The 21,237-nt window shown below is 36.9% G+C and overlaps 1 protein-coding gene across 4 annotated transcripts in view; it reads left to right on the forward strand.

The window, feature by feature from the left end:
• RECK (reversion inducing cysteine rich protein with kazal motifs) overlaps positions 1 to 21,237 on the forward strand; it is an 83,790-nt gene that overhangs the window by 10,044 nt on the left and 52,509 nt on the right. For 3 of the 4 annotated variants that reach the window (XM_025281712.3, XM_025281713.3, XM_006073594.4), the window contains exons 2-6: positions 5,083 to 5,141; positions 7,548 to 7,622; positions 8,519 to 8,555; positions 11,229 to 11,314; positions 12,983 to 13,030. In XM_025281712.3, the coding sequence (XP_025137497.2) occupies positions 5,083 to 5,141; positions 7,548 to 7,622; positions 8,519 to 8,555; positions 11,229 to 11,314; positions 12,983 to 13,030 (305 nt within the window). Of the gene's footprint in view, positions 1 to 5,082; positions 5,142 to 7,547; positions 7,623 to 8,518; positions 8,556 to 11,228; positions 11,315 to 12,982; positions 13,031 to 13,928; positions 14,285 to 21,237 lie in introns of those variants that run through there. The other variant, XM_025281714.3, reaches the window with a different exon arrangement.

Here is a 21,237-nt window from a genome sequence, read left to right on the forward strand (position 1 = left end):
CTTGCCTGTCTTTAGTAGGCACGTGGCCCAACCAGCAGCCAACCCTTGATGTTTCTAATTACTGGGTAATTCTGCTCGAATATTTCTAGGTTGCACTAATACCCTCTTAAACCCAATATACGTGGCTTTTAGTAATCAATTTTGGGTTTTTATTAATTTTATATTTTCAGAGTTTAGAAATAAGAATGCAAAATATTACACTCATCCTTATGTCTTTAATAAGGATGATATCTGTGCTATTTATTTTCATCCTGTCATTATCAAGTGTTATTTTGAACTAATTTACCTTTATCTGTTCAATTCCATTTTATGAAAATAACCAGAGTTTTAAACTATTCTTGAAGAACCAGAAATTAGGTTAGAATCAAATTATAAAAACAAAGCATTTCTAGAATTCACTGTCTTCTTTTGTATAAAACATTAGGCCTTGGAGAGTTTTTTGTACTCTAATAGTTGAATGACCCAATTAATCCATTTTAAAAGCTCTGAAAAGACAAAGACCTTTAATTGCCACATTAATTGCATTTGAATCCTTTGCCCTCATTCTTAATGAAGGCATATGACTTAATGTCTATTTGTAGACATTTCTCTAAAAGTATGCAGTGTTTAAGAGTCTAGTAAGTTTTTGTTGTTTCAAAGAAGTAAAAATGTATACAAATATAATGATGACTAAGGTTAAAAATGAAGTTTGGAAAACGTGCTATAGTATAGGTCCCCTAGCCTGTTCTAGGAGGGTGGCAGTTCCTCTCAAGAAAGGAAATGTATTATTACAGAGGAATGCTTGGTTAGGAGGGGGAAGGGCATTACTACTAGAAGACTTCAGGCTGCTCTCTAATCCCATTTTGTCAGAAATTTCAGAAGGCTTTTGGAAAGACTAGAAAGAAATATGTCAAAAATGTCAGTACATGTCCTGACAGGACAGTGGGAATATTAGATCATTTTTCTTCTTTTCCAGGTTTTGGGATTTCTTAATGAAAAAGTGAATCATTTAAAAAATTTAACTTTGGGGGTCACCCCACTATAAATTTGACCTTCACCATTAAATAGGAAAAAAATAAATCTTTATATTTTTAACAAATCTTTCATTGTTATTGGAGTTTTAATTGTGACATATTTCATGTTTCTGTTCTAAATAGACCTTTGCTCCAAGAAACTTTTTCCAAAAATTCCTAGGCCCAAGTCAGACTTTTGCCTGCCTATTTACTTTTTGCTAAGCCTGTGCTTATGGGGATCATGTATTATCCTGAGTTATCTTTGCTTTCCATCAGCTGGATTTTCTGCTCTCCTGTGACCTTTGTGTTAGAAGATAGTAGAAAGTGGCAACAACTTGAGCACTTCAAAAGATCACATCGATGTCACACAGAAGATCCCCGGCCCCACCTTTCTTTTCTTGCCTGTCTTCTTCATTCTAATGAGGCTGAGAACATAACAGGATCTTAAAAGGGCAGGGGTTCGGTGTGGCATGGCAGAGAAGAGAGGGGTGTTGTGAGGAACACTCATTAGTGATTGGGCCCATCCTTGAATACAACGCTTCTAAGAAGGTAGCTATAGCCTATAAACAAGGAATTTTTTCATTTCTGAAACATAATGGAATTTCTACATACTGAAAATGGCAACTCACTCCAGTATTCTTGCCTGGAAAATCCCATGGATGGAGGAGCCTGACAGGCTACAGTCCATAGGGTTGCAAAGAGTCAGATAGGACTGAGCAACTTCACTTTCACTTTTTCAGAATTTTTAAGTCAAATGTTAAAAGCTTAAGACACCTTTTTCCATATAGCATTAGAAAGCCTGCCCCATGATAGTTTTATGAAACTAAACTGTAGCAATATGTTAGTAATATCATATGCCCTGTTATTATTTTATGGAGTAACAATATCAGTTTTGAGCTTAAAAGGATGTTGGTAAGAGCTAAAAATAACCTTTTTTATTCATTCATTTCTTCCCAATACCAATCTTACCTTCAATCAAAAAAGCTCTGCTGTCATCTATTTTATATACTGAGATTATATAGATTTCATTTAAAGAGATTGATACACATATGTAGGCATTGTATTGGATCTAGCTGCCTGAAATGAGATATTTTCATCTCCTTGTCACTTTTGATTTAGCACTCTATAAACAGCCCCTGACCAATTCAGCTTTATCTTTTTTCCCAGTTAGCTTCATTCTAGAATAATGACATACCCCTGCTGATTATCTATATCACTGATTTATTAATTTTTCTGGGCCCATAATGCTGCTTGGCAACATTTTTCCTTTTCTGTGATGTTTCTCAAATTGGCATGCTGAGATGTAAAATAAGTGGCATGAGAAAAATATCTTGTGCTCTGAGAAATCTGTCTACTTAGATCCTTTTTAGGAGATTAATGAGCATATTAATATATTAAAGGTTTCATAAAGTCCAGTAAAGAATGCTCTTTAAAGGGAACCCTTTTGCTATTATTGGTGGGAATGTAAGTTGGTACAGCCACTATGGAGAACAGTATGGGAGTTCCTTAAAAAACTAAACTAGAGCTATCATATCACTCTGCAATCCCACTCAGGGATATATATCGAGAGAAAAACATGGCCTGAAAAGATACATGCACCCCAGTGTTCAAGGCAGCACTGTTTACAATAGCCAAGGCATGGAAAGAATTTAAATATTGACAGAGAACTGGATAAAGAAGATGTGGTGTATATATGTATATATCTATATACACACACGCACACATGCATATATGTATACATTGGAATATTACTCGGCCATTGAAAAGAATGAAATAAGGCCATTTGCAGCAACATGGGTGGACCTAGAGACTGTCATAAGTCAGAGAAGGAAAAATATATGACATCCCTTATATGTGGAATCTAAAAAGAAATGATACAAATGAATTTACTTACAAAACAGAGACTCACAGACTTAGAAAATGAACTTATAGTTGGGGGTTGTGTGAAGGGATAATTAAGGACTTTGGGAAGTTATGTACACCCTACTATATTTAAAATGGATGACCAACAAAAATCAATTGCATAGCACGTGGAACTCTGCCCAGTGTTATGTGCCATCCTGGATGGGAACAGGGTTTGGGAGAGAATGGATACATGTATGTATGACTGAGTCCCTTCACTGTTTACCTGAAACTGTCACAACATTATTGATTGGCTATTCAGTTCAGTTCAGTTGCTCAGTCATGTCTGACTCTTTGTGACTCCATGGACTGTAGCATGCCAGGCTTCCCTGTCCATCACCAACTCCCAGAGCTTACTCAGACTCATGTCCATTGAGTCAGTGATGCCATCCAACCATCTCATCCTCTGTTGTCCCTTTCTCCTCCTGCCTTCAGTCTTTCCCAGCATCAGGGTCTTTTCCAATTAGTCAGTTCTTTGCATCAGGTGGCCAAAGTATTGGAGTTTCAGCTTCAGCATTAGTCCTTCCAATGAATATTCAGGGTTGATTTCTTTTAGAATTGACTGGTTTAATCTCCTTGCAGTCCAAGGGACTCTCGGTCTTCTCCAACACCACAGTTCAAAAGCATGAATTCTTCAGTGCTCAGCTTTCTTTATAGTCCAACTCTCAAATCCATACATGACTACTGGAAAAACCATAGCTTTGACTAGACGGACTTTTGTTGGCAAAGTAACGTCTCTGCTTTTTAATGTGCTGCCTAGGTTGGTCATAGCTTTTCTTCCAAGGAGTAAGTGTCTTTTAATTTCATGGCTTCAGTCACCATCTGCAGTGATTTTGGAACCCCCAAAAATAAAGTCTATCACTGTTTCCATTGTCCCCATCTATTTGCCATGAATTGATGGGACCGGATGCCATGATCTTAGTTTTCTGAATGTTGAGTTTTAAGCCAACTTTTTCACTCTCCACTTTCACTTTCATCAAGAGGCTATTTAGTTCTTCTTTGCTTTCCGCCATAAGGGTGGTGTCATCTGCATATCTAAGATTATTGATATTTCTCCCAGCAATCTTGATTCCAGCTTGTGCTTCATCCAGCTCAGCATTTTGCATGATGTACTCTGCATGTAAGTTAAATAAGCAGGGCGACAGTATACAGCCTTGACATACTCCTTTCTCAATTTGGAACCAGTCTGTTGTTCCATGTTCAGTTCTAACTGTTGCTTCTTGACCTGCATACCGATTTCTTAGGAGTCAGGTCAGGTATTCCCATCTCTTTAAGAATTTTCTCAGATTTGAGAAAGAAATTTCTCAAATTCTTAAGAATTTAAGATCGGCTATACCCCAATGCAAAATGTTTATGGTGTTAAAAAAATAAATTAAAAATGGCATTAAAGTGTAGTCACTCAGTCCTTTCTGACTCTTTGCGACCCCATAGACTAGCCCTGCCAGGCTCCTCTGTCCGTGGAATTCTCCAGACAAGAATACTGGAGTGGGTTGCCATTCCCTTCTCCAGGGGATAAAAATAAAATAATTAAAAAAAAAATTCTCTTTAACTTTTTAATCCTTTGTTTCCTAATTTATTTGAACATGAAACATTTTCTCTTGAGGAATAGATATTAACACATCATGAAACAGTGTTTCATAGAAAAAAGTTTGAGAAACATTTATAGGCTTCCTTTGTTCTCCACAGTGACTATTCAGAGACATATACAACCTCACCTCAAGCCCTCAACTCTTTTTGTTTTCAAACCTAATCTCTATTTATTTCACTGAGATAATGGAAACTTACATTTAACATGTCCAAAACAAAATTCATTATCTTTTAATCATTTAACCTTCCTTTATAGGAATAATAATAGAATATAGTCCATAGGATAATTGTTGAGGATTGAATGAGATGATCTTAAAACAAGTAGTAAAATTCTGACACATAAAAAGTACACAGTACACAGTAGCAATTATTATTAAATGACAGTCTCCCCTGTTAGATTGCAAGCTTCTTAAAGGCAAAAATTGTGTCCTCAAATAGCACCATCTTTGACTTGAAATAGGTACACAACAAAGGTTTGTTGAGTTAAAATGGATAATAATAGTAATAATCTGTCGATAAGTGGTTTGTGTAACCATCTGACTTAGCTTAATCATTGTGTTTTAACAGTAGGCAATATTAGGTGTTTGTTTTTTCTCCCTAGGTGCTCTGTGTTGTAATCATTCAAAGGATAACCAGATGTGCCGTGATGTTTGTGAACAGGTAAGCTTGCATGATAATTATAGAGGATATTATTTAGTGTAATTGTTTCAGAGAAATCTGTTGGACAGCACTTAAATGGTCAGTTCACATCGGCAGTAATGGAACAAGTTAACATGAATCTGCAAACATGGTGGAGCACAGTATCTGACATGGGATTCCTACCCAAAATACATAACCTGAATCCTGAGGAAACAATATGGCAAACCCAGATTGAGGGATATTCCTCAAAACAACCGCCTGTACCCTTCAGAGATATCAGTGTTATAAAAACAAAGGTCAAGAAATGTCCCAGGAATTCCTAGGTAGTGCTAGTGGTAAAGAACCCGCCTGCTAATACAGGAGACACAAGAGAGACGGATTTGATTCCTGGATTGGGAAGATCCCCTGGAGTAGGAAAAGGCAGTGCACTGCAGTGTTCTTGGCCGGAAGATGCCGTGGACGGAGCAGCCTGGCAGGCTGCAGTTCCTGAGGCTTCAAAGAACACACAAGAAACTACCAGATTAAAGGAAACTAAAGAGATATGACAACTAAATGCAGTGTATAATTCTGTATTGGGTCCTGAAATTAAAAAAAAAAAAAAGACTGCTATAGAGGATGTGATTGAGATAAATTGGTGAAATTTAAATATGAGCTATAATGATATTATACCTACCAGTGCTGTGAACTGAATCTGATGATTGTACTGTGGTTAGTTAGGATGGTGTCCTTATTCTTAGAAGATACATGCTGGAATTTAGGAATGAATGATCATGTCTGTAATGAATTCTAAATGTTTCATCAAAGTAATAAAAATAACGTGCATATGTAGAGAAAGTTAAAGCAAATGTTAATAATAGGTGAATTTAGATGAAGGCTTATGTGGGTGTTCATTGTACTCAGTTAAGTTCAGTCGCTCAGTCCAGTCGCTCAGTCATGTCCGACTCTTTGGGAGCCCATGGACTGCAGCACACCAGGCCTCCCTGTCCATCACCAACTCCCAGAGTTTACTCAAACTCACGTCCATTGAGTCAGTGATGCCATCCAACCATCTCATCCTCTGTCGTCCCCTTCTCCTCCTGCCATCAGTCTTTTCCAGCATCAGGGTCTTTTCAGATGAGTCAGTTTTTTGCATCAGGTGGCCAAAGTATTGGAGTTTCAGCTTCAGCATCAGTCCTTCCAATGAATATTCAGGACTGATTTCCTACCTTTGAAACATTTCTGTAGTTCTGCTTGAACCTTTCTAAGGCAAGTTCCACTGAGACAATAGCTGTTCATAATGTCTTACCTTTCTTTCATCATCTTGATAGTGTAGTTGTAGCCTTACCAGTTGAGAATTAATGACCTCAATCATCTTTTGAGGAGTTTTCAAGTAATAACCTGGATTTTATTACTTCCTAAAAATGAGAGCACTACCTAACATAGATTAAAAAGATTTTTCAAGATACTCTAAGTATAACAAGATGTCTTACCTAAATAGCTGCTAGAGAATTCATGTCAAAACACTATAGCAGATTAAGTTTTCTGCAAATTTACTGCCAGAACAATAGCTTTTTAAAAGCAAAAATGGCCTCTTGATGGTGTCAGCATAAGAGCTTTTAAAGTAACTCTCTTACTTTTGGAAGCACTCCTTTCCTGACTTTTTGCCTTGTTTCCTCTTATTTTTTCCACTAATGTTCCATAGGGTAAATTATTTTTATGAGGTACTTGCAACAGGCAAGGACTAATTTCTTAAAATCTAAAGTGTTTGAAATTCTATAATATAGCAAAGTAAGTGAATACTATAGTCATCCTAATAAAAAAAATTCTTCCCTGACCAAGTTCTTCCCTGACCAAATTACTTTATTTCTGGTTACACAAACGCTGAATGTAGATAGCATTTATCTCCAGGTATGCACTAAACTCCAGATAGACTACTTACTTGCAGAGGAATAGAGGTAAGAATTGGATTCACTTTCCCTGGTCAGACTCAACAATCAGGTAAGTCAGTCATCCCAGTCACCGGAGGAGTGAGAGGCTAGGATGCTAAAACTGGCAGAGCTCACTGACAGAAGAATTGCCAGGAATAAGGAATCTTTAATCTTCAACCAGCAAGGAATAGAGAAAGGGTATTCTACTGATATTTAGGTTTTGATTTGGAGTGAATACTAATGCACTTGATGGCTGTAGAAAGTTAGGAAGATGATAGTGGGGTAAGTTGCTGAATTATCAGTGAAAACCACTGTGTGAAGGCAGTTAGAGATTTGGAATTAAAACTTTTACAATTTGAATTTATATAAGAAGTCAGGACTGATGTTTTACAATAAAGCACATTTATGAAGGGAAATTGGAAAATATTCTAGACAACTGATAAACCTAGAGGATAAAAAAATTTACCTCTTCCATTTTCTTATTGAAAAAATGCCATAAAACTTTTTTTTTGTCAAGTAGATATTTTCCTCAAAAAGTGAATCGCGACTAAAACATCTGTTGCAGCGAGCCCCAGATTATTGCCCTGAAACAATGGTAGGTATTGTTCCACTTAACTATGGAAGTTTTTGTCTAATGAAGCACTCTATTGAGTTACTTTTGCTTTAACAAATTTTTCAGTGTGATTGGGGTTTGTGGTCAAAGTAAAATGTTAGATTTAACTGGATACTTTAAAAAGATCTTCATACAAATTGCTGGATGGAATATTGTCTTTCATCTTTTGTTATTTTTGATGTAGGTATAAAAACAGTATTATATAAAAATATGTTCTAGTCTTTAAATTTCATAATAATAGTTTCTCTGAAATTGAGAATTTTACTTACTATTTTGACAATTTTATGAAAACTATAACTAAATCTTATATTTATATTAATTTTTAAAAAGTCAGATTTAGGGTAAGGGAAAATGTGTAATTTCTCATTACTTCTGTCTTCTCATTTTCTGGTATACTAAAAATACATTGCATGCCTGTCTGAATCATGTAACTTAAAATGTCTCTAATGCATGGACCATCCCGTGTTTGGGATGCTCATGGCCAAGCTAAAAAAGTCTGAACTGGCATGAGAAAGCCTGTTTAGATAAGGTAGGTTGGGTTAAATGGGAAAGTTGATGATCAAACAGTTCTGACTGACATATTTTACTTCAGTCACTCAACAGGCACTTTTATCTCTGTGCTTGGAAACAGTTATTCCAGTAAACATCCTGAGTAACCATACTTGTCCTTCGTATCCCAGATGGGAAGTTGAGAAAACAACAAGCAGTATTTTCACATCTCATTTCTATTTTTTCTTCCCCAAATAGCTGGTTGATGCTTCTACATCATTGATTGTATACAGACACACATAATCAAATTAGCTATACGTAATTTCTGTAGAAATCGTATTTTGAAACTGGTTTTCTACGTTAAAATCTTTTGATGATTACAATTTTAGGTTGACATTTGGAGTTGTATGAATTCATCTTTGCCAGGTAAGCAATAGTATAACATTAAAACTTATTTTGTGATTGTAAAATTTGTGTCATAGTCCTGTAACCTAATATATACCCTTGGATTTCTATCCTCTCCTTCTTGGAGGCATCCAAATTTTCAAATGTATAATTTATTCTCATTCACTCAATCCTTTATGGTACTCTTGTTTCCACTTCAGCTGCTGTTCTGTTGAAACTGGGCTTTGAAAGATCACCAGGATCTCTTGGTTCCTAGATCTTACAGCTTTTTCTCAGTACTTGTTCTTTTTGACTTCCATGTAATAGTTGATACATTGACCACTAACTCCTTGTGACTTCACCTTGACCTTGTGACTTTGTCCTCTCTTATCCCCACGCATCACCCCCACCTCCACACACACACACCATCACCCCTGTAACTACCATGGCTATTCCTGTGTGTGGTCCTCTTCCCTTCTTTCTCTACACTCACCCTGGTACCATATTCCTTCCCAGAACTCTTATCTAATCAGCTCTGAGAAGATAATTTTCAAATACAAGTTATTATTCATGACTTCGAGTCTTCTCTACTTGGATCTCTGCATCCAGGTAGCATGACTCAAAACCAAACTCATCTTATAATTGCTTTTTGTTATGAATGACACTAGACTGGAAACCCTCAAGTCATTATCTCTGAATGTTTTTTCTTTTTAGCTTCATTCACCCTCTTGTAAAATCTTGCATCCATCCTTGCTATTCCTAGTTCAAGCCTTTATTATTACACTTTTGGGGTAGATTTTTGCAGTAACTTCATAACTCATGCTTCAACACACCATAGCTGTCTTCCCCACCCTCTTCAAAAAAACTCCCTCAGGGGCTATCCACTTCAGTCGGAATAAAGCCCAAACTCCCTGTCTGGCATTCCCAATCTCCTAGGATTAGAGCTCGTTTTCCAGTCCTGGTTAAAGCCAGTGCCTTGAAAAAAGGGAGTATAGCTTACATTTCTCTGAATTCTAAAGGTTTTCACACTGTTGAAAGTTTTCATTTCAAACAAATTGAACTATTTCCGTCTTGGAATTGCTCACATCCTTGCTTGTTTTCCTAATTATCCCTCTACCTAGTGTCTATAATTATATATGTGTGTGTATTGTTCCTACCAAACTGTAATCTCCATAAAGGGATAAATCATATATTTTTATCTATTTGTTAGCCTACAAAATACCTGATAAAGGGCTTTGTATATAGTAAGGGTTCACTGAATGTAGTTGCTTGTTGAATAATCTAATATTTTCTAAGAGGTAAGAGCTCCTTTTGTGGCTCAGATGGTAAAGAATCTGCCTGCAATATGGAAGACCCAGGTTCGATCTCTGGATTGGGAAGCTCCCCTCGAGAAGGGAATGGCAACCCACTCCAGTACTCATGCCTGGAGAATTCCATGGACAGAGGAGCCTGGAGGGCTTCAGTCCATGGAGTTGCAAAGAGTCAGACATAACTAAGCAACTAACACACAAAAGGTACTGGATATGTGAAAATAGCAGTATACTGAATGGTATAAAAGCTCACCGAGTTTATGACCTACATTGGTTCCATTCAAAATTATTTATAGAATATGTGCAATTCTGAGTAGCAAGCAGCAAAGATCAAGAGGAAACTATGCTGGGCAGTGGGACTAGATGGGAGTCTGCTGCCCTTTAATACCATTTAAACATATAGGGATATAGAATCTTATGATATGCGGTATTCTTAGCCAGTTTGAACAGTTGGGATGGTTTATGATTATATTTTGAGAGCTTTGTCTGTCCATGGGCCATTTGTTTGCTTTTGTTTGTTTTTTTAGTGGAATGCTTCTGTTTTTTATATTAGGTCTTAGTTTCGTATAGAGTACCATGTTACCTATTGCCTTGAATCCCTGACATTTTTTTCAAATGGAAATAATTTAATGTACATGTGAATTTGCAGATCTGTGTATTACATGGAAGCAGCATAAAGCATTTCTTAAAAGAGATAAGGAATTTACAGCATTCCTACAAGTAAATTTTTTCTTTTATCATAATCATTGTTTATATCTCCTAATTTCATCTAGGAGTTATTCATTGACATTTATAACTGCAAAAAGGGATCTTAAAATTGCATTAGAACTCTTTATAATTTTACCACCTTTTGGTATCACTGTGATTTGGTTGGAGAAATAGCTACTGTGCATAAATTGCATCAGTATAGTCATTTTGCCCCACAGTAAAGTGTACCTATCAAATTCAGTCATGGCTCACAGGAGATGTTCCTGTTTGTTTACTAAGTATCAGTTGTTAAACAGCATCATGGGTTTTATGCTATTCTAGGTATTTTGAATATAATAATACTCATGCCCTATTTTGTTTGCTTGCTTATTAAGTTATTAATGGGAGTCCTGCCTCTGGTTCACAGTCCAGAGGTGAAAGAAGTCATTGCTTTCCTTAACCCGTATGTCCTCTGGAGATTCTGTCCACCTTAGAGTGAGAATGAGCTAAAGAGAATTTAAGGTGAGCAGGGAGAAGAGACCCTGAGAAGACTAGATAGCATTGAGAGTCAGGGTGGGAGGAGGGGCTTCATACTTTTGAGACCCTGCTATCTAAGCTAGTTTTCTTACGGAAACTTGCTTTGACTTGAGTGGTATCCTTGAACCAGTTTGTTTTGTCACTTCTTATGACCAAAACATTTGAACATTTTGTTTTTAAGGTGTGTTTAAGAAGTCTGATGGCTGGGTTGGCTTAGGCTGCTGTGAACTGGCTATTACCTTGGAATGTCGACAGGCATGCAAGCAGGTAACACTTAGCAATGAGGCTCTTAAGCAGAGTGCAGTGTAGTTTGCGTTTTAGCTGTGTCCTGGATCTTGCCTATTTCTGGAGAGGTGACCCATAGCAGCTGCAAATTTAGCATTCCTTGCATAGACTATTTCCTTTTAGACATGCTGCTTTTTCAGTTATGTCTGCTGCATGTAAGACACTCAGCCTTCTCTTGTGCTTTAACTTCTCTCTGCCACACAAAGAAAAAATGTTATTGAAATCAAGGACTTTTGTACTCTGCCTATGGTCATGCTTAATCAGTGCTAAACAACTCCAAATAGTGGTATAAATTTCAGGTGTGCTTGGATGAAAGCAGTTGACACAGTTGGCTTATTTAGCTTTTATCTTCCCTCTGTCTTTCATCATGGATTTACTCTCTGTTCTTTATTCCTTCTCTGCTCCTCAGGTGAGCATGACTCCTACAGTGAATTATGACTCCTCTCTGATTTGATGTATCTCAGATCTGAATCAAGTTAGACCCCTGAACTCTTCCTCACTATATGCTCATGGTGATTCGTCAGAGTGCTGTGGTAAAACTGGTCTCCAGGCTCCTCTAACTCCAAGTGGTGGGAGCACTCTTAACTGGGAAACTTAAGTGGCCCTGAAACTGCAGCTGCAAAGCCTTGTCTTATTTTCTTCTTCTAGTGACTGGTCTTTGAACAGGAGTATATGAAACACCTTCACTTTCATACAGACTACTGAACCACACTCTTTGGGCAGCACACAGCCTAACTATCTGCTGTTCTCCTGCAGGCATTGAGATGAAACTGAGTTGTACAGGATTTGAACTGTAGTGTATCTCGTGAGACACAGAATAGTTGCCAGTCCATTCTGCTGCTTGCTTTCCCTGTCCTCGTCAGCTGATCTATTAAGAACTGCGTGAGCCTAGGTGATAGAAGTGGAGGAAATAGAAAAAGGAACCAGAGCCCATGGCTCTGGGACTGTATTTCTAAGTGGGGACTGTTATCATGTGGAAGAACAGCCACCCCTCAGCAGATGTGTTTTGGCTTGTTTTTTATGGAAAGTATATACTTCAGTAAATCATGTTGTTTCTCTGTGTGTCCGTTTCCTCATCTGTAGAAGGGTTAATTTCTTCTTCATAAACTTGTTAAGAAAATTACATAAAAATAACTTTTATTAATTAATTGCCTGGCATTGCCTTTCCTTCTTTAGTTGTCTCCTCTGTTAGGTATGGATTTTTTCTGAGGATATGGGTTCATATGGGAACTTAGAATATGAAGGGTTAAAGAAAAAGCAAACTATAAATGCCCTGGCAGAACTTCATAAGAAAATTCACTGCGGCAGAGCTTCACAAGAAAATTTGTTACAGAATGGAATTTAGACTTTTTAAAAAAAGTCCTCTGATTTACATTTCCTTCAAACTTATCTAGTTTCTGAAATAACAAAAGGACTGTGTCATTATGTGAGATTAAAGCCATAGAAGAATGAAATTCTAGCATATCTGGAGCTAATGCTTGTTTAAAAAATTATATGAGATTTGTTTGGATAATATTTGAGCATGAGGTTTTCCTTGATGAAGTAAAGACTGCTGTGCCAGCAATTACATATACTTATGTTTGTATTCTTTTTGGTTTCATACTGAAGAGCATGTGTAATAAATTAATTGATGAATTTGTTATCTTTTAGGCATCGTCAAAAAATGATATTTCCAGAGTTTGCAGAAAAGAATATGAGGTATGCATTTTCACAAATGTGGATAAACAAATCAGATGTTATCAGAATTGATAGAATCAAGTTTTAAAAATGAATTCATTGTTAAATAAATTACCTTTTACTTGATAGAAAAGATAATCTTCAGGAAAATGTCATTTACTTTGTTTAGAAATGTTATGACTTTAACTTGTTGCAGTTAAGCATTAATTTGAAAGAAATGCCTAAATCACACATACAGAAGCTTTAACCTGTGTTTTCATAATATAGCTACTGGTTGTATCTTAGGTTGTAAAATAGTTTTCCTTAGGTTCCATATCTTCTTTTGCCCCTTTTCCTATACCTTGATTCATCCAGGTATCCACCTTTATGAACTACTTCTAATTGGAAGAAACAATCACATTGCTAGCGTGAGTAACTTCATACTTTCCTAGCATCGTACATTGGAGGGGAGAGGTATATACTAAATTTCAAAGGCTGTTTAAATCTCGAGGGACTCTTCCTAGCAGTGGTATTTCAAGCACTGTAGTACTTATTGATAGATTGAGTGGGGCATGGGGACACAGGTTGAGGAGGGGCAGAGGTATAGGAAGTATTTCACATCATGTAAGTATGTGCAAAAGATTGTCCCTGATGTGAAATAAAATCTCCTCACTGATACTAAAATTTGGTCAGTTTCTAGAACTTCATTGTTAAATGTGACAATATGTTTTTTCATAGTATAAAGCTGTATACTCATTCATCATTTTTATATATAAACATTGGGATTCCTATTGCTTTTAATAGTCTGTATTCTCCTGGAGAAGAAAAATAGAACAGCCTCTTCACTGCTTCTAAATTATAGTTCTGATTTTTTTTTCTTTTCTCAAAGCCTATAAATAATCTCTCAATATTTTTTAATCGAAAAAAAAGTCTTATTTATCTTTTGTTCCTTTATACTATTGCTAGGTTTTATCTGTTTCTCTGAAGACAAATTTCCAAATTAACTGCAGTTCTTCTCTGTTCTTATTGAAAAGAGACTTTCTACAAAGAAGTAGAAAGATCTTTCTTTTTTTCTTTTCTCTCTACCACTGAAGTAACTGTTTTAGTTTCTCTTAAACAAAGTGACTAACTGTGACGATTCCTTCTTTTCTCCCACATGATGTCCATGACACTGACACTGTCCATCTCCTGTAGCCTGTCCTCCACTATTTTAGTGTGCTTCCTTCTCTTGTCTGGATTTCTGCATTGACCTAGGAAGTCTGCCAGTATGTGTTGATGAAGGACGGGACAGGAAAGGTAAGAGAGATAATCACTGTCCTATGAGAGAAATACTAAGAGTAGTTTCTCTTTTTCAGTCTCTCCTTATTTGGCCTAGAATTAAGCAACTATTAATATCTTCCAAAAATGTACATGTCAAGATGGTTTTTTCACATATATATAAAAATAAAATCTATATGTAATATATATATATGTAAAATATATATATGTTATATATATATTATGTTTACATATGTAAAACACTGACTGTACACATTATCAAGATAATTTGAGATTCTATTTTATATTTTATATGTTATTTACAAATAAAAAGAGAGCAAGAGCACTTAAACATGGAAAGAAGGTTCTGCATTATAAACCCCAAATAACAGTCACTCTCATTAGATTGTTAAACTCTAGTGTAGACGTAATGGCCATTTGTTATAAAGTGAAGTGGGTAACTTTGGTGTAGTGCAACCTATTTTAACTGGATCAGTTGTTTATCAACATGAGAATAGTTTATAAAACATAAAACTAGGTTTTTAGTACCTTTTCCTTAACACTGGAGTGGCCCCTGGAAGTGAACTTCCAAATATGTAAGCTATTACTTTAGGTTTACAATTTTAGGGGTTAACATTTACTCTAAAGGATGGAGTTGCGTAATTTGACTAGAGAGTCAGAGAATGAATGGTCATTTTCAAAGGAGCTAATGTTTATCTTCACTGATAAACTGCTGCAGAATCCCCTTTGAGGAGATTTCCTGAGAAATATATTTAAATGAATAAAGTTTAAAAATTGTAATGCCATTTAAGATTACTTTGTTCCAGCTAAGCTAAGATAAACTAGTTAAATGTAAAGCATTTTCATATATGATTTTGCAACATCTGGTTTCTTTTTTACACAAGTCAACAAATATTTATTGAATAGTGAAAGGCAATTTTATTTTATTAGAAAGCAAACTTTTGGGAATTCCCTGGCCATCCAGTGATTAGGACTCCATGCTTCCCCTGCAGGGACCATGGGTTTCATCCCTGGTTGGGGAACTAAGATCCCACATAGCCACATGGCTTGGCCAAAAATAAGTAAAATTATATAAAAACTTTGGATCAGATCTAGGTTAGAATTATGGTTAAGCTACATATAGCTCAACTTCAAATACTAAAGAATTATATCTAATTGAGTCAAGATAATTAAAATATGTACTGAACACACAAGGGCTCAAGCAAATGAGAAAGCGGACTGAGCATACTGGGAGTTATCAGGAGAAACTGCAAAAGAGAGGCCTGAAAGGATTTATATAATTTGGGTTAGGAGACTGTATCAAAAGCATGTTAGCAAACGTGCACATGGCTTGTACAGGGGGGTAAAAAGAAGGTAGGCCTATTTAGGGCTGAGAATTCTGCTTGGATAGGTAAAGTGGGACCAGATCCTGGAAAAATTATATTTTGGGGGTCAGTCATTATTAAGTAGAAGGAGATAATAAAGATTCTGTGATAAGAGATCAGCATAACAAATAAGTCAATATTTTAGAAAGCTTTAAGTCTTAGGTGCAAGCTAAGTTTTAGATCCCCCAAATTTCTCTAACTTAGCTAAAAACAAATATGGCCCACAACTAGGATGATAGCGATAGAGTCAAATATTTGGGAATAAATCAGAGATTTGAAGATAAGAGTCCATCATTCAGGATTTGTTATGATGAACTGAGTATAGGAGATGATGTTCAGGGAAGTATAAGAAACAATTAATGAATTGGAAGATAGGACTAAAGAAGCTATGTGAAAAAGCAGCTCAGTGGGATAGGCTGAAAGAGACTTAAGGGACATAGAGGATATGAGTGTTCTAATTGGAATACTAGAGGAAGGAGAAAAAACACAGGCCCAAGAAGAATCTGGCAGGATTTTTTTTTTTTTAATCCATACATTGCAGACATACTTCATAGCCAAAGATTTTAAAAACAGTCAGGAAAAAAAAAAAAAAAAGACATTGTCTTCAAAGGAGTTCAACAGCTGACTTTTCAAAGCAACAGAGGAAGCCAGGGACAGTAGAATGATACCTAAAATGTTCTGAGAGAAAATAACTATCATATCCAGCAAAAATATTTTTCAAGAAAGAAGGCAAAATTAAGGTGTTTCTAGACAACAAAGACAAAGAATTGCTGTTACTGCACCGTTTCTAAAAGTCCTTCTCTAAAGGAAGTTCTAAAATACCTATAATTATTTGAGATGCAAAGGAAAATGAGAACAATAAAAATACAAAGGGACTAAATTAAAACATACAAGTTATATGAAAACAATAATAATATTGAATTTTTAAAAAAGAAAATACACAGCAAAGATAGCATGGGAAGGGATTTTAAAGAAATAGAAGTATATTGAGTGTTAGGTCTTTTTTAAATGTAAAAATCGCATATCTCAGAGGTTAAGTTGGACTTCCCAGGTGGCTCAGTGGTGAAGAATCTGCCAATAATGCAAGAGATGTGGGTTAGCTCCCTGAGTCGGAAAGATTCCCTGGAGAAAGAAATGGCAACCCATTCCAGTATTCTTGCCTGGGAAATTCCATGGACAGAGGAGCCTGGTGGATTGCAGTCCATAGGGTCTCAAAGAGTTGGACACGGCTTAGTGACTGAGCACTCACACACACAGAGGTAGTTAGGAATACCAGACTAAAAATGAGAGATCATGCCCAAAGTCAACCATAAAGTAACTCTTGAATCTCAAGAGTGAAGGAAAGCTCTGTGAAAGAGGAAGTGTAGAAAAAAGGGAGAGCTGATTTTGAAAATTGCATTTTTAGGGAATGGAAAGAGGAGAAGCCAATCCTCCTACTGACATTCCAGTAGGAGGATCCTTTCTATGTTCATTGAAAATAGTGGATTGAGATATTCCAAGAAAAAGAGAAATTCTTATTACTGCAAGTGTTCAAGCAAAGATTTACTGGATAAACACACTGTGGAGGAGATTTCTGCAATGGGACAGGAGACTAGAGAGTCTGCAGAGACTTGTCTCTGTAGTTCTTTTATTCTGAGTAATACCTGAGAAAGAATACTTCCTTCAGTATTTGAGAGTACTTCTTTCAGAATCACACACATTTGGCTAGAGTTGCCGGGATTAACCAGTAGCTTGATAACTCTGTCATGGACATGTTCAAGTGTCACCGGCATGCTCAGTTCTAGGTTCACCATATGTTTTCACAAACTTGGTCTTAACCCTAGAAGTATTGATCAGGCCACGTCTATTCATGTGTGATATTAGACCAGGGATGACATTTAAAATATTCAACAACTAGAATGAAAGCACTAATAATCAGAACAGATGGTGGATATAAAGTAGAGCCATACTAGTTTAGCCACCCTAGGGCAAATTGGCTGATTAGAACTAAAGTAAAAACGTAGTCATATATTCCACAAGGTGTGAAACTTTATGCATAGTCTTTGTCTACAGGATAGCTGAAAACATTTTCTTCTAGCCACCAAGATGGTGGTTAAAAACAAAAATTGGCTGTTGGTAGTTATTTTCTTGAATGTCAGAATAAACATCAAGATGATGTGAGGCTGGTATATTTCCAGAGACCTGGCAATGTCTCTAACATGATGAGACAAATTTTAGTTTTAGCTTCTTAAACCTGTGTCATGCCTTTATGTCAGACCTTACCTGCCATTCTCTTAACATAATGGCCATAAATACATATACCTTTCCATTTGCTGCATGAACCACTGAAATAGAGTGTTGCAAATTTATCATCAGACTTTTACTTGTTTATTCCTTCTTTCACAGATCCTTCTCTATGCTTTTCTTTATATCCTTATCAAAAATACAATTTTCAGTTCTCTATTTTCTTCCTAGCTTCCTTCACTCGTTATTTGCTGTTATTTCATTAAGGAAGGTGAGAAACTAGGAAGGAAAGCCAGAAGAAGATATTTTTGTGAGGATTTTTTTTTAAGTTAAGCCATTTAAAGTTTTAAACTAAATTGTTGCTGAAGAAAACTAAAATAATGCTATGTCCTGGGACTCTGGTTCTCAGTGGGAATACTGAGGTAAAGTTAAGACTCTGAGGATGTTAAAAAGAGGCTCTCAGAACCACAAGAACAAAGATGGTCAGCCTTGTGAGTTCCAAGCTCAGTTCTGTCAGCAATGTCATATGAACACACAGCTAAATGCATAAGAGAAGAGTGCAGGTATGTGTTAAATTTCATTTTTTTTTTTTAGTATTCACATGTTCAGAATTCAAAACCATATACAATAAAGTCTCTTTCCTATCTCTTATACCACAGCCACCCAGTTCCTAAAGTCACCAGAGAGACTTTATGCACATGAAAGTAAATATGTACACGTTCTTTTCCACCCTTCTGTGCACAGGTGGTAGCTTACCACACACTTCATGGTACCCCAGATGCCACTGTTTGGTGCATTTTTATGTGTGTCTGTATGGTATGTAGTGTATCATCAGGAAATGTCACAATAAATATTCTGCTTTAAAGATTTCTATTTTAATTTTATTTTGTTCCTTTTCTCTCAAATTAACTTTGATTCTAGATTTACTACCAGAAGCATAAAGGAAAAGGGATGAAAAAATATCTCCCAAAATTTAGAGCTGGGAGGGCAGGGATCAGCAGTATTCTCAGCTCGAGGCCTGTGCCTCGGTGTGATTGGATCTGTGCTGCAGTAGTTCCAAGAATACAGTAGGCCTTCTCCTTGAATGGCAGATAACAGCCTAGGCTGTGGACAGTTGACTTTGGGGAATTTTAACAATAAGAGTCATGTGATTACTTTGCCTCAGCAGAGCCTTTAGCACCTAAATGTAAAGCTTCTTTTAGTTAGTACCAAGGAAACGCCAAGGATTGTCAGAATATAATAAATAGAAGATGGTGAATGGGAGGCTTTGTAATGGTAAAATGCTCTACAGGTATGCTGTATGGGACTACATCTGAGCCGTTACCTGCAGCTGATGAGCTCCAAAAAGAGCGAAACCTATTAGGTCCTGCAGTACTGGCTTAAGATAGTATAAAATCTTGATTATTCTCCATTTGTATGCTCTTTGGTTTTGTCATATTTTGTATTGGGGAAGCTAATGGAATTAAATGGAATAGAAGCTAAATGGAATAGCTCCCATTTGGTCTGATGAGCTTATGTATTTCCTCATTAGTCCATTCTTCTCAGAAGTGAACTGAATAAGATCATCCCCAAAGGGAAATCTGATCAAGTCTGATTAGATTATGACCCCATCTAATCCAAATGGCCAGGTTTTTCTATCTAGGCAGTCTCATCTACTGCTGTAAAAGTGCTGCACTCAATATGCCAGCAAATTTGGAAAACTCAGCAATGGTCACAGGGCTGGAAAAAAGTCACTTTTCATTCCAATCTCAAAGAAAGGCAGTGCCAAAGAATGCTCAAACTACTGCACAGTTACATTCATCTCACACGCTAGTAAAGTAATGCTCAAAATTCTCCAAGCCAGGCTTCAACAGTACATGAACCGTGGACTTCCAGGTGTTCAAGCTGGATTTAGAAAAGGCAGAGGAACCAGAGATCAAATTGCCAACATCTGCTGGATTATCGAAAGAGCAAGAGAGTTCCAGAAAAACATATGTTTCTGCTTTATTGACTATGCCAAAGCCTTTGACTTTGTGGATCACCACAAACTCTGGAAAATTCTTAAAGAGATGGGAATACCAGACCACCTTACCTGCATCTTGAGAAATCTATATGCAGGTCAAGAAGCAACAATTAGAACTGGACATGGAACAACAGACTGGTTCCAGATCGGGAAAGGGGTACGTCAAGGCTGTATACTGTCACCCTCCGTATTTAGCTTATATGCAGAATACATCATGAGAAACCCTGGGCTGGATGAAGCACAAGCTGGAATCAACATTGCCAGGAGAAATATCAGTAACCTCAGATATGCAGATGACACCACCCTTATGGCAAAAAGCAAAGAACTAAAGAGCCTCTTGAAAGAGGAAAGTGAAAAAGCTGGCTTAAAATTCAACATTCAGAAAACTAAGATCATGGCATCTGGTCCCATCACTTCATGGCAAATAGGTGGGGAAACAGTGCAAACTTTATTTTTGGGGGCTCCAAAATCACTGCAGATGGTGACTGCAGCCATGAAATTAAAAGACACTCCTTGGGAGAAAAGTTATGACCAATCTACACAGCGTATTAAAAAGCAGAGACATTACTTTGCCAACAAAGGTCTGTCTAGGCAAGGCTATGGTTTTTCCAGTAGTCATGTATGGATTTGAGAGTTGGACTATAAAGAAAACTGAGTGCTGAAGAATTGATCCTTTTGAACTGTGGTATTGGAGAAGACTCTTAAGAGTCCTTTGGACTGCAAGGAGATCCAACCAGTCCATCTTAAAGGAAGTCAGTCCTGAATATTCTTTGGAAGCACTAATGTTGAAGCTGAAACTTCAATATTTTGGCCACCTGATATGAAGAACTGACTCAATGGAAAAGACCCTGATGCTGGGAAAGATTGAAAGCAGGAGGAGAAGGGGACGACAGGATGAGATGGTTGGATGGAATCACCAACTCAATGGACATGAGTTTGAGTCAACTCCAGGAGTTGGTGATGGACAGGGAGGCCTGGCGTGCTGCAGTCCATGGTGTTGCAAAGAGTTGGACACAACTGAGCAACTGAACTGAACTGAATCTCATCTACCCTGATTGCTTTGATTGCCCCAATAAATCAGCCAAACTAACTTATCTTCCCTACCTCTCCTTCCCTCCACGCTACTGCTACACAACGCCACACATACACTCATCCCCAGAGAAAAACTTAGCATCTTTCTTATATTCCTCACTTGGTTGTTCAAGTACAGTCCTCCCAGATACACAAACTAAAAACCTAAAAGGTATTGTCTACTATTTCTTCTTTCTCACCACCTCCCACAAAAACAAAGAACAACTAGCCATAAAACCCTAAAGATTTGCCTGTGGAATATGTCTTAAATGGGCCTCCTTTCCAGACCCTCAGTTATAGCCTGTTTCAGG

The sequence above is a fragment of the Bubalus bubalis genome, chromosome 3, assembly GCF_019923935.1.
Source record: "Bubalus bubalis isolate 160015118507 breed Murrah chromosome 3, NDDB_SH_1, whole genome shotgun sequence".
Taxonomy (NCBI): Eukaryota; Metazoa; Chordata; class Mammalia; order Artiodactyla; family Bovidae; genus Bubalus; species Bubalus bubalis.